General features: G+C 32.6%; 1 protein-coding gene and 1 pseudogene across 3 annotated transcripts in view; one reads left to right on the forward strand and one right to left on the reverse strand.

Annotated features, from left to right (window-relative positions):
- Positions 1 to 11,282, forward strand: LOC148603003 (uncharacterized). 2 transcript variants are annotated; one of them, XM_088553937.1, is made up of 5 exons: positions 1 to 83; positions 5,710 to 5,739; positions 6,400 to 6,691; positions 7,807 to 7,902; positions 8,564 to 11,282. In XM_088553937.1, the coding sequence occupies exons 1-5, from the start codon at positions 57 to 59 to the stop codon at positions 10,675 to 10,677; spliced, it is 2,559 nt and encodes an 852-aa protein (XP_088410063.1). In that variant the 5' UTR covers positions 1 to 56; the 3' UTR covers positions 10,678 to 11,282. The 2 variants fall into 2 exon arrangements, with proteins under 2 accessions (XP_088410063.1, XP_088410064.1); XM_088553938.1 differs by lacking the exon at positions 1 to 83 and adding an exon at positions 109 to 265.
- The window catches only part of LOC148603004 (polypeptide N-acetylgalactosaminyltransferase 5-like), a 22,187-nt pseudogene continuing 14,373 nt past the window's right edge, over positions 11,139 to 18,952 (reverse strand). The window contains exons 9-11 of the transcript XR_015916911.1: positions 17,070 to 17,174; positions 15,061 to 15,189; positions 11,139 to 11,650 (exon numbers count right to left, since the gene is read on the reverse strand). The product of XR_015916911.1 is annotated as a polypeptide N-acetylgalactosaminyltransferase 5-like (transcript). The remainder of the gene's footprint in view (positions 11,651 to 15,060; positions 15,190 to 17,069; positions 17,175 to 18,952) is intronic.

An 18,952-nucleotide genomic window follows, 5' to 3' on the forward strand; every position in this document is an offset into this window, starting at 1 on the left:
TGGAAATTTTCTTTTAAATAGTTGTACAATTGAAGGAATTCCTTGGAGGATCCAAAATGGCTAGTCACCTGTGTTTTATTGTGGTAGGTACAAAGTTATTTATTAATTACATGTTAATATGTTAATGAAATAAGAATGCATGTCATATTTTAATTGTTTAAGTGCACACGTGTTCATTATTGAATACACAGCGACACGAATATGATGTGTAGGCTGAATGAAGCAAACAAAAACAATTTTCATCGACATGTGTTTTAAAATACAGGTAAGTCGATGCATGGTGGCAATTGTTTTATTCGAATATGCTTGTTCTGTTTAGGACATATTTTAACCATTACAATTCTAAATTAAACTATTTATATATATTTGGGTACAGGTTTTAAACAATAAAAAAGATAATTAGAAAGATCAACTTGCCTAAGTAAAAAGGAAAACACAAAATGGATCACCCTAGCTTACACCATAGCTTAATCGTTTCAAATTTTAAATCAACATGTAACACTAAAGTAGAAGTTTATGAAGGTCCAAAATAATCCACACAAATGTTAAGAGATAACTAGAATGGTTTTTATGTTGCAAAAATCAGCATTCAGTCTTCTGACATAAACGATAGTCTGTACTCTTAAGCTTTAAGTTATAAGTCGTTTGACAGTTAGAAAACAACCATTTAGGGTGGCACGTAATTGCCATTGTCATTTTTGCTATAATTGGAAGAGTTTTTCTATTGTAGAACATCAGATGCCTGATTTTTGAAATACTACTTAAAAGTTTAAAAGCAATGTGACTATATCTTAAATAAAGCTTAAGTAGCACTCCATATAAGAATCATGCAAAATGTGATACATGGTTGGAAAGCCTACATAGTTTTACAGTTGATATATTGTTTAAAATGTTATAGTTAGCTGAAATTATCATGTGGATTTTCATATAAACCTTGTTCGTAGGAGAAAAAGATAACATAGAATGCACTGTAGAATTCAAAATTAAGGGGGGGACTGTAAATGACCTAATTAACAATAGAAACTGTTGGATTTTCAGTGTGGATTATCTCCCAAGAGCAGACAGATTGGAATGAATAAATTTACATTTCATCATATAGACCTATAAAGCAAATTAATGACAAAAATGTGTAGCCCTTTCTAAGGGTGTAGCACATATCACAGACTTAGCATGATTCCTCTAAAGACCACTACTTAAATAACATGACATGATAATTGTAAGGCAGTTACAAACGAATGAGGCCATGATTAAAAATCAAACGAAAAAAAAAAAAAACAAAACAAAACTGCGTTTATTACTTGACACAAACATTTTCTAAATATGCAATAACAACGTAGACGTTCATGACGATTCACAAAGTCATGTACACATAATGAATGGTGATGATTAAAATGTATTTTTACGTTGTAAAACGTAGTTAACCAATTTTACATTTTACATTGAAATTAACACTATTTCAAATATAATTAAGGAGGCATATATTTCAATAGTTTAAAATTTCTTGGGAACTACACCAAGGTTTTGACGTTCAGTAACATTATTTTAAATACACGAGTAAAAATAATCAACGACTCAAATGATCTTAAACTAAGTTTTAATAGGATTTTATGATTTAATACTTCCTTAAAAAAATGAAGTCTACCAATTTTGTTTTTATCTTAATCACAAAAAAACTTTCAAATAAGCAAATGTAGGTTATCTAATTGGTACTTGAAGGGTTTAAATCCTTGCTCATAGATTAAAGTTATGTACATATTAGTAGGCGTTAAAATATATTTAAAACCTGACCAAATTAGTTGTTAAGCAGCAGTCTCATAGAAATCAGACAGAAAGTGATTTGTGCATGTTAAAACCCATCAAATTCACTCTAATTTGTTTTATTCAAAAACAGTTATCGACCTCATAACTAGTGTTAGTTTGTCATTTGGCTGTTGCACGTTCGAGTACAAATGGATTGTGTATGATTTGGTTGATTTAACACTTTAACACAACATATAGCATATATAAAACAATATTTGTTCGATTGTTTTTTTTTACACGCTAAAATACCACTACCATAGGCAGTGTCCACGATTGTCATTAAGAGGTATTCATAAAATTTGTGCAATCAAAAAACAAATTTAGAACTTTTTTTGAAATTTTTCATTTGGGTCATGCAACTTTTGATTAAGTGTACATTTTTTTAATGAAGGTGGTAATTCATTTTCTGTATGGTAATTGTATAAAAAAAGTCGATTTTTTTCTCAAAACTAAAGATCAAAACACAAATCTAGTGATATCGTTTAAAGTAAGTTGACACAATACTAAGAGACATGATATGTTCTATTGACTATTACATATTTTTCAGACGAAATTCGTACAGGAAACGTCAACTAGTTTGTGACCAAATAGTCATGTTTGACATTTTGTTCGGACAGAATTTATTAGCATCGTTGACAAAAGGGATTAATAATGAACATAAATATACTTTTAGGTCAACTTAGATAAATACAAAAAATATGAAAATAGCGATGCCAATAAACATTTGTCATTAAGACAAGGAAACTACAGAAATAGCAAAATTTTAATTATAGATAGAAATAATAAAATATTGTTTTTACTTTAACAGCCATTTTGGTGTAATGCATTTTTACTTCAACACTGAATTGTTCTAGTGGTTACTCTACCTTTAGACGATCTTGAAGATTTCATTCTGTAAATATTTAATTACGTCTTTCGCAACTACAGTATATGTTGGTTTTAAAATTTAAGGGAAAGAATATTTGCATACAATATTTATCAACGCCTATACTGGTACATATGTATCATAAAACACACACACTGTACACAATCTTAGCTCAGAATGCCAAACCATAAAATGTATATAGTTCAAGTACAGACACAGAGATCGTTTCCGTGCTAAAAATGAATAAACAAATTTTAAATTATTGTAATTAGAATTGTCTACATTTGCATATTTAACTATAAAAAGCGCAGTCACTATTATGCTTTCTTTGTGTGAACTTAAATTTTGTTATAGGAAAAATTTTGATTAAGGCGATTTGAATTTATCATTTACCTTAATTCAGCTCTAAAAGTTATTGTACTTTGTTTGTTAAAATGACAAGGTGACCTGACATTTCTTATAAATGAATATAATATTCGTATGTCCATTTTTGTGGCCGAGTATTTTTTTCGAATAATTGTATATATCCAACAACATATTTCAGCATGACATAATACGATCTCCAATAATTTTTATTCTCAGTAACAAAGTTTTGCTGGATAAACTAATTGGTTTGATACACAGCGTTTCCACAATTCCAAAACGATTTACTAGTGGTAAGATAATGCTGTTTCTGACAACAGATTGAAAGTTACAAAAAATAATAAATAATGATAATAATAATAATAAAATATTAACACCACCATGGCTGTCGTAAAACATGCTAAGCAAACGCTATCCAATCACTAAAACTAAAATGCAACCAAAACCAAATGAATTAGCATATAATCTACTTATATGGGTAGAACAGGGAAATAGAGTTACATAAAAATGCTTCGTCCGCTGAATAATGTACACATATCATTAACAAATCATTAAAACATTTTGATTGAAGTACGTGTATTTTTAAACGTAAACGTAAATTTACAACAAAGTCATTCGTATATTTTGAAAGTAAAAACTGGTGATAACTTCCGAACTGATGAAGCAGTAGTCAAAAAGAATATATATACTGTAAACGTACTATTTCAGAGGTGTACCAATTTTCGCAATTTTCGCGGTGGACAGAAAATCGGGAAAAATAATACTCGATTTTAAACATAATATAATGCTTATCATTTTTTTCAATCGCAAAAACTAATATCCGCTAATATGTATACTTGACAGATTGCGCGAAAATTAGCAACTGTCAAAATTAATGCTTTTACAGTAGTCAAAAAGAAAACAGTCCAAATAACAAATAGCAATAATTAAGGCAAAAATCTTAAAGTCCTTATCTTGGTAAAACCATTGATAAAAACAGTACAGAAGATATATGAATCCATTGTCTTTAACCTTTTTTTGTCAGACACAGAATATTCCTCAGTTAAGGAGGTAGACCTAGGGTAAGGAATACAACTCTTAAAATTCATTGGAATGTTTGTATTCAGCATTTTACATCAATCCTATGTAAGCATCTAATTAATTCATTTTATTCTGTTTCAAATGAAAGCTTAAGAGGCTTTGGTAAAATTGAACATGATACAAACATATCATTGATTTCATGAGTTATGTCCTCTACCCTAGGTCTACCTCCTTAAATCTAGATAAAGGAAACGAAACTTTGTTTTTCAGGAATGCAAACAAAGGAATAGTGAATAGCATTGATTTCAATATAGTTTTTTTGTTAATAACTTTATGTTACGTTTCACCATATCCGTTCTTTTTTTCTATTACATAAAAAGGCGACTGCGATTATGGGAATATAAATGGGGAAGCGAGATATTCTTAATAGTTAAATTTTACACTCCTTGAGACGTTTAGGTTTCCCGCACGCACGATACCCAAACGCAAGCTAAACGCACACCAAACGCACCATAAACGAACGTTTCTATCGTGCGTTTAAATGAACGCTCCTATCGTGCATTCAAACGCACGATAAATCGAACGCAATACAATGTGTAAACGCACGATAAACGATGCACGAACGCTAAAATGGGAAACGTGAACGTCTCAAGGAATGTAGTTATAAAGGAAATTCAAATCATACGAAAAACAACAAAAATGTTAAATAAATGAATGAATAAAAAGATAAAAAAAAAAGGAAAAAGAAAAAAGAAAATAAAAAAAGATATTTAAAGAAGCTAGTAGGTGGTATTACTTTATAGGATTAACATTTGTCTATAGAAGCAATCATGTGATTATGATATATGTTTTAATCGGAACGAAAAATAGTGCATCGTTGACAATGCTTAAATTGAGGCAAAATAAATTAAGTTTAGTAAATGATATCCAGTATCATTTGTCTACATTGTAACAACATTAGTATTTTATATAGGCAACTATTAACTTGAATCCATGTTTTGTATAGCGCAAAATGTTTTTTTAGAACCAGTGAATTCATCTACGAGCCACAAAATCAATGCAGGTTTTTTAAAACTAAAAGACATGAAAACAACAACACTGTAATGATATACACTTTAAGATTGTAACATTTTATGGCACCAACATGTAATTAAAAGTACATGTAGTAAATACTGTACCTTACATTGTTATAAACTTGTTTACTTAAGTGTTTGGAATACATGTAATGACATTGAAATGTCATCTGTTGGCATAAAGGTACATTCTCTCGTCATACATTTGCCACATCGTTGACTTGTTTGAGTTCAATTTAGATGGAACATATCTTTAGTGAATAACACAGTTGATAATTGTAAATGTTTATGAATTCCTTCGGTGAAAAGCGTCGCTTTTAAGTTGAAAGTCCGTATGTTTATATTGTAGCGTTCCTATATCTTTTTCTTAAAGATCTTAGTACAATTTAACTAACTTATGTCCAAACCAGGCATTCTTTGAATTGAAACTATAATGCAACAGTGTAAACCAAACATCTGCCTAAACTATATAAAGTTTTGCTAGTGGGTGAGTAGGTTCGATAAAATTCTTGTATTTTCACAATGAGACTCTACATTCTCTTCGAAAAGTTTGATCGTTTGTAATAGGTTTTCATTTCTTTTTTCCAGGTACTTGTTTTCTACATTTCATCGTCACTGGTAAGTTTGATATACAAGAACAAACGACAAAGTAGTCGACTCATAAAATAGATGAATTAATTATTCGGTGTCGTCAATTGATTTGAAGAAGCTTAAATAGTAACCAAAACAAAAACAAATGAGCAAACCTGACTCAATTGAAAACTGGCAGCATGGAACAGGTGCACCGGTAGGGTAATTGTCCTCGCCTAATCTAAGGGCTTCTTTGTTATGATTTGTTCCAACCATTTCTAATTTAAATCATTTGTGACTAGTGTTTCCCATGAAAGCATTCTTGATATATGAGGACGATTTGGAACAAAATTCTCCATCTGATGGATTAATCAAATATACCGGTAAAAAGTGTGCTGAAAAAATAGATACACCCCGCTATTATTTAAGACAAATCTAGTAATGTAAAAGGAAAAAAGTCGTCCAGAAAATAACCCCCAAAAATATTTCAAATATTGAAGGTAAGACTTATTAAAAAAAGACCATCATACTGTTTTGAGTTATTATCGGGAAACAGACACAAGTTTTCCACAATGGGCCATTCAAAATTCGGGTGGATTGTGAATAATTAAAAGTTTACAAATCCAACAGGTATAAAATTATCTATTTCAAATTACAGTATATTGCAAAAAGAAAGTGATGCAGTATCAAGAGGTTTTTATTTTATAGGCTGCAGTGCTTTTTAACCCGTTCAATCCATTGGCAAACTCCCAGAAAACTACAAGAGCTCCTATTCCGATAGCTATACACCCATATTTCTATAATGTACTTGATTCAACGTCATTGCAAACGTCGACGACAATCAACTTAGGTCAAAGTTCAACGACAACAGCAACAACAACAGCTGCAACAACTTTACCTCCAAATTTTTGTAGAACGTCCGCTGATTGTGGAATGGGATCTTGTTGTAGAGATATGAACAATCAAGTTATTGTCATGTCTGAAGTGTTTGACGCCACAGGTAACCTAAACTATTTCTCTTTAACCATACGTACTATTCCGTTCATTGTTTTTCTTTGAAATTGATACAGCATAATAGTATTTGATCAATCGTTGAAATAGCGCTTTTCTGTAGCAGAAGTAGAGATTCCAAGCAAACATATTTTTACATGATATTTCTTACTTTGTAGCCTTCTTACTATGATATTACTTGCTATATTTTGAATGAGATCAGTGCGTATGCGTATGAATTGTGTTTTGTCAAGACCTTATCAGCGTTGGTGGACATTTTATGCAATTAATGTTATTCACACCCATTATGCAACTTGTAAATTAAAATAAGCGTTAAATACGTAATAAGTTATTTACACGATAAATAGTTTTTACACAAGGTTCTGTCTTATGTATGGTGTTAATATTTTGTCTATTCTACCTTTTCCTCATACTTTTATACACAATTTAATATCGGGAGGTGTATATTGATCATGCTGTCCGTTCGTCCGTCCATATTCCTGATTCTCAACTCATCTATAACGGCTTAACAGAATTTGATAAAAAATTAATACATTCTTTATCACATGTTATTATTTACAAGGAGAGGAGCGGGATGAGCATTACTTACAATTTTTCTTGTTTCTAAGTATTTTCAATTAATCAAGCAGGAATTTAAGAGAAGCTCTTTCATCGCCTTTTTTTTCGTTATTCATATACGTCTGAAACTTAAGGAGGTAGACTTAGGCATAGGGACACAACTCGTACAAATCATGGTAACGTTTGTATTCAGCATTTTACATCAATCTCGTGTAAGCAACAAAGTAACTTGGACTGATTTAATCTGTTTCATATGAAAACTGGATTGGCTTTGGTGAAATTGAATATGATACAAACATATCACTGATTTCAAGAGTTATGTCCCTCACCCTAGGTCTACTTCCTTAATTAATCCTATCATTCAAGAATTAAGTAGAAAAATGAATGTATTTATCGGTAACTTATTGATTCAATTTATTGAAACGAGTAATAAGTGAAAAGAAAATAACTGATACCATTAGTGTGATATGCAAAAGTGTCGTATTTAGATTTATGTGACATCTCACATGAAAGTACTGTCTATGTTTACGTTTATTATCCATCCAGGTCCGTATTCGAGTAGAACAGCAAGGAATGGCACATGCACTCCCTATCTTGCACAACTTGGAGAACGTTGTAATGATTTTTGTGGTTGCGAAACAGGTAGGACAGAATATTTACATGTTTAAAGACACACATCTCATTTCTCTAAGAATAATGCAAGAGCACTATTTGTTTTATGTCGACCTTAGAATGTTCTTACTGTCATAAAGTTTTACATTTGTATTCTTCCGCTGCTGTTGACCAACTAATACGAGATCACAAACACATCATAACCACTTATTTGACAGCTAAGAAGTATGTTGTTATTGATGCCGTTTGATTATGCCTTCTGATTATTATTTTTATTATAAATTTCACGCATAAGTGCTAAAATACACCCACATAGATATACAAAAATATATATGTCCTCAGAAAATGGTCGCTTACATATGAGAGGCCAATGTTTATATCATATCATGTTCTAAAAATACTATATAGTACTAAAATGTTTCTATTCTGTATTTGCCCATAGATGCATTTTTTTGTTTTCCTACTGTCTCCATATCTCTTTTTCCATTTTGTTTTGTTTTCCCAATATCTCTATCTCTCCTTTTTTCATTTATTCGACTTTAGTAATTATATCATCATGATTGGTTCAATTTCACTTAGATTTGTCATGCAAGCAATTGGCTGCTTGTAATTAAAAAAACTTCAATGCACGAAAGTCTTAAACCTTCCTACAAAAACAGACCTTATAACCTGTTTCAAACCTTTTTTTCAGGAATGACATGCTTCAGAGATGTAAACAAACCCTGTTGCGAACCTGCTGTTTGCCAGTATAAAGCTGCTCTTGAGAAGAACGTAAAGTTATGGATGAGATGCTTTGAGGACGATAAATGTGAGGTTTACGAGGATGATTCATCGGAAGAGGACAGCAGCGAAGAATCACCTTATAACTCAACAACACCGGCTATTCGTAAATTCCGTGTCCCCCATCATCTTGTTCCTACTGTGAGAACTTTGATCGCAAAGCAAGATAATGACGAATCAGATGAAAGCGACGAAGATGAAAACAAAAGAGCATTTGCGAAGTTATTGAATAGCAGTTTCATTCAAAATATAACTAACGCCATAATGGACGACGATTCAGACGAAGACAGTAGTTCAGAGGAAAACGAGCTCGTCTTTCTGCTGCAGGGCATTTTAAATAATTTACTGAACGCAACAAAACCACCTTCATTGGTAAGGACGACAACTCCATCACCTTCAACTACAACTGAATCATTGCTGAGTCTATTCTTCAATTCACAAAAGCCGACAAATAGCATTCTTAACACGAAGAATTTAGCGTTGAAAAACTATGTCGATGTCAAACAGGGGTTAAACAATGGGGCTTCTCATCGACAATCGATACTGAATACAATCAATAATCAACACGCATCCAAAGGACTGCATCGTGCAAACACTAATTTGATATCATCGATGAATGGGCAACTGCAACATCTTGCAAATTCAGAAACAATGAAAATTCTCAAGGCATTTCAGACTGGAAATATGGGAATGCCACAAGTGCAATCAGGAGGAGCACAAGGAACAACTTTGGACCCACTCACTGCCATGATAGCGGAATCTATTGCCTCACAACTAAATATACCAACTCCTATGCTAGCGGTACCTACTGCAGCCGTGCCTAGTATGCAAAATGTAGGTCTTATGCATGCGCAGCAGGTGCTATCAGGTGGAGGAAATCTCAATATCAACATAAACCAAGGAAGTGGAACAACGACGACTTCAGCGCCAGTAGGTGTAACTCCTGATCTCACCTTCCTCGCAAGTAATATCAACCCAAATAGTAAACTTGCACCAAAATTGCAACGTCTGCAGTTGTTGTTAGCACAAAAGAAAGCAAAGGCTGCCATTCCAATACCCCCTACAATGCAACCGTCTACATCACCAATTCCACAAATACCACCAATGAATAACTTAATGCCAACGGCTCCATCTAACCCTACATTGAACCAACAAGCACAACTTCTAAACATGTTAACAGCACCAGGACAAATGGGTTCGTCGCAATCTTCAAACAATAACCAGATGATGCAAATGATTCAGGCCATGAGTCAATCGCAAGCCACAGCAACTACACAGAGTCCGTCTTTCAGTAATCTCTCAAGGGCAAACGCAGCAAAAGCAAAACAGGCAATGGAGTTGCTGCAATTTCTTAAAATCAGAAAGGCAAATAGGAAATTAAAGAAAGCTAAAAAGTCAAAGAAATTAATTAAATTCAATAAATCTATCGTGAACAGTCTTTCAAAGAAAGATTCAAAAACAAGAAAGGCAATCAAACAGCTGCAAGCTCTGAGAATGTCACAGAGTTCTAACCCGACCGTCTCTTTCTTAAAATTTGTCAATGTAACCAGGATCAATGATGAAGATAGTTCATCCGAAAGTGACGAAAGAGATAAAACCAAATCAAAGAATGGAACTATTGATGACGAAGACAGTGATGAATCAGATGAAGAAATTAACCTGCTTCTCTCAAAAATTTTAATCGAACTAGGGAAAGCTCCTAATGTCACAAGACCTACGACCACCTCAACAACCACAACTCAAAACATGCCAACTACTACCACTACAGCGCCATCTACTAAAACTACAGCGCCATCTACTACAACTACAAGAATGACAACTTCTTCCGGTACCACTACTCCTATGAACATGGCAGTGAAAAACATTTTGTTCCAGAACCACATCAACGTTCTCCATAACAAGATAGTCAACCAAAATACCCAGCGAAACCAAAAAACATCACAAGTAACTAAACAGCCGGTTGATTTGAAAAGCCTATCATGGAATGATGTAGTGAAATATTTCAATGCAAAACGAATGGGTTAAAATTTCTAACGTTAAATATTCCAAGTACATATGACATTGCAAATAAGTGCTACCGTATCATTGGTTAACAAGTCATTCACAAGTTTCAACAAAGATTTTAACATTAAGTACCTGTCAACGCAAAATTCAGACACTGCCAGTGATTCATTGAGTATAAAAACCTACCAAACAAAAGTCTACATATGCAATATTTTTACAGAACGAAAATCATTTATGTATTCATATTTGCATTTTTGAGAAAATCATACAATTATCTCCCACTAAAAAACTGAAAGAAAATCAAGAACGATAACTCTTGCAAATTCAAATTTCGTGTACAATCTATATAATTTTTAACTTAAAAATGCAACAACCAAATGAAAAAAAAACCAAGACTAGTTTTGTGGTATATAACTGTTTCCGAAGAAGAAATAAAACTGAAATTGGTGTGTTTTTTGTATGCATGAATCACCTTCTGTCTGATTTTTATAAAGACGGCAATTGATATGTTGGTAGTTTTTTTTATTTTTGGGAAGTAGATATTTCTTTAGTTTTCGTAATGTAAAATGTAATGTATAATGTAATATACTTTTTAGATTTAATAAAATGTCACTGTTTTAAACAAACTTAAATCTTTTATCAAAGCTGTGTAAGATTTGAAAAAATGTCTCTGTTTTGTAGAATAGTCGTAGTAGGTTTCATGATATTAGCAGTCAAATGTAGCATACAATGTATAATTAGAACCCCCTATCCTACTTCGATCTGCCTATGTCAATGAAAAATGAATTTCATCCCCTGATATGTCTCTATGATTATTTTAACAGTTGCAAAACAGTTCATTCTTTTAATTCTATATTTTTGGTTTCTTCAATGTTCGCCTTGGCCATGTCCATATTTGTTCACTTCCACCATGACAGTTATCAACATGAACACTTTTCCTGTCAGGAGACACTTCCAAGCAAAGATTACGGCCATTATTTATTATGAAATTTTCCTACAAAATAAACAGAAAATGCTATTTCTTTCTTTTTTTTATATATTTTGTAGTGAGTAGGAAATAAAATAACGATTAATAATTCGTACATTACCTAAGAATATAACTCATTAATATTTAAAAAAAAAAAAAAACCTGTTAAGCTAGGAAACGTCACCATAAAGAAACTGGCTGATATAGAAGCGATAAGAGGTTTGTGTCCGAAAGCAAAGAGAAAAAACAAACAAGTAAAAACAAACTGAGAAACAAACACTAAAAACCATAGTCAAAACGCTTGAGGACAATTTAAAAATTCGAAAAAGAGAAGCATGGTTGACTTCTTTTTCATTTGAGTCTCTCATTCTGTATCATCACATTTTATCTGTATTTTTTCATTCAGCCTATCTATAGAAATTCATACTAAAAGTTTTGTTAATAGGGGCTCTAATTAAAATAAAATGAAAACAAAATGAATTCTATACCCAGGTAATCCACAAATTGAGAACAGGTTTTTTTTATTCTACAAAACCCATAAGTGTTCAATTCAAAATCTTTAGATCAACGAAATAAAAACAAACGCTTAAAAAAATTTACTATCTCTTGACCTACTTTCTCTGTTAAAATATTACCTTAGCATTGTTATTTTGACAACTTTCATTTCGTTCAATTTTGTACAAATAAAAAAATACAAAAAAACAAAAACAAAATAACAAACAAATTTACAAACAAAACAAAATCAAAAAAACAAAACAGAAACAAATCAAACAACAAAATGTAAAAAAAAACGAAGAAACGGTCACCAAAACTTTATAAATGACATTAAGAAAACAAATACAGGTACAGGAGTTCGGAAAACAGATATAAAAACAAATCTTCATGCTTTGTTATGGGATTTACATACTAGATAGGATATTTTATGGTCATATTACCTTATTCACGAACTCATCACGAGCAACAGGAGACTAGGTCCCATAACTACAGTTTAAAGAGGTGATTCATTATTTTACGATAACTTTCTTTCTATAATCTCTTAATATGCTGAAAGTTTCTATTCGAGAGGAAGAAAAAGCGGGAAATTTATTAAACTGTGAAAATTGCTACAGTCAGCACAGGGGTTAAAGAGTAATCAAGGGAACCAAGGTTATAGCGGTAATCAAAAGAATGTAATTCGGGGACAAAGACCAGACATGGAAAACAGAAATACACAACAAAGAACATAAAGTAACTAAAATCATACATACAAAGTAACAAAAGTAAATGAGCAACTCATTAAAAATAACGATGATAAATTTTAAATTCTATAGACGCATTTGTCTAGATCATGTAGCAAAATACGGTAAAGTACATTTAATAGTGGGTACCAATTTTCGTGGTTTAGGGAAAAATGATTAATGTGCAGATTCAGGATTCTTGAGTTTGACAACTGTATCATACGAACGGAAGAGAATTTTTTTCATTTTGGAACCAAATTTCGTGACTTACCAAACCCACAAAACCGCATAAATTGGTACTCCACGGACAATACACTGTAATACTTTAACAGAATGCAAGACCTGCAATATCGACATCACAATAAACCATTAAAGAACAATATAAAAAAATAAGCTTAAAACCTCATTAGATTACAAAAGCTGTAATTTAAGGGAAATGCACACAATATACCGCAGGGTTGAACTAGTTTAATTTGCCTTTACTATGACCTTCTCTAATTCTAGCAAGTAAGTGTCAGTCCCTGTAAGAATCAGGCAGTGGGTGAAACATGGTATAAAATAAAAACACCATTTTGAAAGTATAATGTGACTACTTGCACCATCAGAATCAAGGTAATAAGACGTTTTTCCACATCATGTTGGTAAATAGAATCGAAATGCACTGAAAATGAACATTTCAAGGGCAGATAACTTTGTCAAAAGCCTAATTTTTTCTAACTTTCTATTGAAAAATTTCTAAGCAAATCCAGAGAGACTGTGATCAAATTATAATCTTTTCAAAGAAAGAGAGCATTTTTTAGTGAAGTTTTGTTGGCAGATCGGTTGGTTTTTGACAATGCATGTTCTGATTTTTCCCATTTTGCCTGATTCTTACAAAAACTTGCACTTAATCTAAATAAAGAAAACAAAATACACAATACAACTAAATGCAAAAGTGGTATGTGTCTAATATAGAAATGAAGAACATATAAAAACCAAGCATAAAGGAATGTACAATAAACACCAGAATGCAAGCAGTGACTAGTCAGTTCCAGACCTCAAATGAATAAGATTTTATTTAAAAGGAGGTACGAAAGAAAATGAATCATGATAAACAATACTCTCAGAAATTTATAACATATAAATAAAATATGAGGCTCAATATTTGGGTCAGTTATTTTCAGATGTTATAAAACGTTAACGATGGTTTATATAAATAAGTACCAATCATGAAAGTCTACACATGTCAGTCAAGATGTAATTGATATTTATCAATTGACACCTTTATTCATGAAACGACAGTGAAATACGTAAGTTCAAATGAGAAATACTGCACTGATTCGTTCATCATTTTGTTAACTGGATAGATATGTCTTAAGCGTTTCAATATTTGTGACTGCACTTCAAATGAAATACAGTTCATATGATTTATATTTAACTTTATTTTATTTTGTTATTATTTTTTTCCAACGAGTCGACGAGATAGGAAGTAAACACCTATTGTCTATCCGTCTGTAACATCTTGATATTTGTCTGGTATCAATTAAAAGACCCGTCCCACTCAATATTTTTTTTAAACTTGAACACATAATAGTGAACGGTAAACAGATGGAGTTTATCGTTCACTATCCTTCCTATCCACGATTTGGAAGCGTGGATAGGAAGGATATTTGTCAATACCAGATCCATATTTTTTAATCCATTACTTATATATGTTCTAACAATGACTTCAGCTTCTTTATATCGTATTACATATTATGATTTCTAATCACAGCGCTGCTTTGTGTTGAAAATATGCAGGTTGTCTACTTAAATACATTCGCAATGGTTTTTAAGATACAACAAAGACACTGTAAATCGTGCTAAATACAAATCGAACTTTGACCTGGATAATTGACCCAACAAAAAGCAAAGTTTCCAAAATTAAAGAGTTATGTACTACATTTTGCTAGATTTGTTGAAAATTTACATTTCGTAGTGTTTACCCGGGTTTTAAGGTGCCTATTTGTGAGGATGTACGCTCGAAAATAACATTTATATGATATTTAACACATGCTTTTGAGTATGTATGAAAGCGAATTCAATTATATACTAGCAAAACAAAAACAAAAACATTTTGTTACAAAAATCCGTACGCGTTCCACACACATAAATCAAAACTTATCATCCCGCCCCCACCTAAAAAAAAAACAAAAAACAAAAAACAAAAACAAAAATAAACAAAAAAACTGCACTATATACCTGTGTATATGTCCATGTTACTAACGATGTTTTCGGTAAACATGGCATAATAACAACTGATCTTGGTCTTTTGAAACCAAGGCATCCCTCATCACGCCGTATAGTACTGTCATTGGTTAATGTCCAATGCTACAAATACAAAAGTAGCAAGCATGTATATAGTTGATTTCGGTATATTGTACACGTGTTCTCACCAACAGCAGCAGAACCTTATACTCAGATAGAGGCTAAAGATAAAATAAAGGATATATAAGAAGTTCCACAATTATCGAGATAGGACGCCAAATCCTGCAGTAATGATTGATAAATTTTATTTCGTGCTTTATAGTGCTGTCACACCGGTAATTGTAATTTTGCACGCTGGGGAAACCAATCACTTTTTACTTCCGCTTCTACAAAAACGGCATCAACATTGTTAGCCGCTAATGCAATAGAGCTTGTTACAATCCACAAAAAAAGCGTTTTGCTGACTTATCAAATGTTGATATGCAAAAATTAGACAAGTGTCAAAAGTACTCAGTCACGTATAAATTTTCCCTCTGTATCTTTGCAGAAGATTTTTTTCAATAAAAATAATCAGTAATTAATTCTCAATAATTTATTTTCATGAGTTTTGATGATTATTCATAAATATTAAGAAATATGTCTGAAAATACATTGTTTATTTTGAAAAAAAAGATTTTCTTACCAAAAATGGACGAATATTAGCAAGTAAATTCCTATGAAAACTGATATCGATACAATCTTACATTATTTCGAACTAAATTTATGACATTCAATTCTGTACTAACCTCTCTGACTCTCCTAAAACTGATACGGTAAAACATGATAAAAAAAAAACATGATCAAACTTAAAAGTTTATATTCAACATTTTTTATTTAATAGTAAGAATTCATTAGAATCAGTCGAGGAATTTTTCAATGATTATTTTTTCTAAAAAAGTATGATTTTACATGGAAAGTTATATAATGTATGAGAGAATACTTTTGGAATATCTCTGTAGTTGACGCAAGATGACAAAAACCTCCACCGTTCAACAGCTCAAGCTGATCTATCTGCAGGAAGAGGAATACAATAGCACATTTAAAAAATAAGACAAGCAGACATTATCAAGTTTGAAGCCGACGCACGAACGGCAGACGATGGGCTTTACAACAAGAGTTTCACTGACACGTACCTACATCCTGGGCATATATATAAATTCCTAATGATGTTAGAACTGTCAAATTTGACAGTCCTAACGTGGCCTAGTGGTCTAGGGCGCCGGACTATGTGCAAGCGGTGTTGCCATAGATGTCACAGCGGTACGAGTTCGAGTCCGCGGAGGAAACGACCAAAAATGTGCATCGCAAATTTGACAGTTCTAACATCGTTGGGAATTTTTCTGACTTTTCTATACGTTTACATATCTTCCCTGTATCAATTTGATCCGATGGAGCAGTGTAGCGAATAGAGTCGTCACATTCTGAGACGTTATATATATATATATCAGAAACTGTATGTTTATAAAATATCCTATTAAACACCGAAATGTGCAATACACATAAGACAAAATGCTGGAAATTAATGTTAGCTTTTGTCCTATATATTACAATTATAACAGCCAAGCAAAGATATACGAATCTCTTTAAGACAGAATGCTGTGTTAATGAATAATATGCAATGCTTTTTAAAATTACATATTATGGTACTTTATTCCCAATCAATACATGTGTGAAGTACAAGTAATTATAAATACCAACGTTGTAATGGACAAAATAGTTATTGATTTTCTACTGAAATCAAATCAGTAAGATTTAAAACCGATAACAAGCAGTAAGTTGGATTTAATTACTCGATTGTGATAGGCATTGGCCAAGATAATGCTGAAGACAACGAGATAGCCTGAAATATCAACTCCGAATACGTTCGGATTGTGCAAATTCGGGTAACTTGCTAAACTAAAAATGTACACCTTGAAGTATTGAAACTCTTGATTCGATGTTGACATACATTGTAATAATTATACCTGGTTAAAAGCATAGTCGGTACATCTTTGTAGTTGAACCTCTCTGTTCATCATAAACGACATTACTGGAGATTCTATACACATGTCTGATCTATCATTCCGTATCTGCATATGCAAGTAAGATACGTATATATTATATGTACATGTAAAAGCTTGTAACTCTATTGCATAATAAAACGAGAATGGATATGGTTAATATGTCAAAGAGACAATATTTCCACCGAGATGAAAAAGATCAGCTCAAAATCACCATTCTGCATGCTACAAACGTTACTAAGTATTTGTGATAGTATCAGCAATGTAATTAACGTAATTCAATTGACCGATTTGTTTGTTTGACATTCTTTTTCTCTGCATTTCATGAAAACTTGCAGAACATACTGCGTTGACTTTTAGATCCATTTAACTGATTTTGGATACGTGGCAAACCGATGATAATCATAATACCGACGACATAGAGGTATAACGGTAAGGTCTTATTTCTGACGTCAAGTTTTGCCCAATTTTATCGACAGCGCGACAGAATATTCCGTACCCCCCCCCTCCCCCCAAAAAAAAAAAAAAAAAAAAAAATTAAGAATCTAGTCATATTATTATAACGGAGATTTCATTCATCTTTGTTTTACCGCAGGATGCCCGATCCGTGGTAAAACAATAATAAATCTATACAGCTATCCAATATCAACCAATGAACTCTTTTCGTTTGATTGATTGATTGGGGTTTAACGCCCAAGCAGCAATATTTCAGCAATATTCAAGCGATGAGTATGAGATCGATGATAAAATGAACATGAAATGATGATGACATGAAAAAGGGATGGGACACAGGATAATGGGGTCGACAGATTTCGATTGCCACTGGAAATATGGAGAGGTGGGTAGGGTCGGGCAATTTAGCCTCCTCTGATGGAGCCCTATGGTTCCTACTCCGGGAGAATACCACAGAAGGGTTCTTTAACGTGCGAGGAAAGTGGCATCTTTCCCAACACAGTGCACCACTATGGTTTGCGGTCAGGTTTTCCGTATTATGCCAGGGTTACCCCATTTCACCACGAGGGACACAAAACCCAGTTGCTCTGTGGGCAGAGTGCCTTAGCTCCACGGCTAGGGTTCTGATCACTATTTAGTCGCCTTTTACGACAAGCTTAGCGCTGCTGCGGGCCAATTCTTTTGACACCCGGTCATCGCTAAAAGCTAAATGTCCTTCTCACACTTTTCAACCGCTTATTCAGTAATGTTTGACGCCCGGCTCGGTACTAGATTTGCGATATTAATTCACCAGCGACGAAACGTAGAACCACATTAATGACTTTTAATGTACATACAAATACGCTGTAAAAGGTAAATTTCGTACAAAATTAACCAGAGATATAAATCTTCATCAGGTGTTACCTCTTAAGAGTGATATCACGCAGACTAACTGACCTTGCTTATGTAATCTTTGACCGTAATTGTAAATGACAGTTCATTAAGACAAAAGAATATATCTTCATGTTAAGGTATAGAATATTGACTGTCAGTCATAAGGAAATATATTTACTAGACTTTTGAGCTTGATTTATTAGTTTACTTGTTAGGTCAATTCTGAAAATCTCGTCTCATTTGTTAAAATAATAAAGCGAAATGTCAGGTATTTATTTCCATAAAAAGTTGATATTTTTTCTTATCCTGGATGTGTGAAGTTTCAAGTTATTTTTAAGAGCATAAGTGAGTACAGTCATAACAAACAGTAGCCATAGTAACATGCTGAAAAAATATTACTGTTTTCACACAAATCTAGGGTGCCTTTCACAAACAAGCAGCCAAATACTATGTTATATAAAAGTATCAGGCAGCCATAAACTATCATAGGAGGAAAGCATACACGGACGCAGCGGGAACAA

The sequence above is a fragment of the Perna viridis genome, chromosome 11, assembly GCF_037379345.1.
Source record: "Perna viridis isolate PV_CMFRI_1.1 ecotype Kerala chromosome 11, ASM3737934v1, whole genome shotgun sequence".
Classification (NCBI taxonomy): domain Eukaryota; kingdom Metazoa; phylum Mollusca; class Bivalvia; order Mytilida; family Mytilidae; genus Perna; species Perna viridis.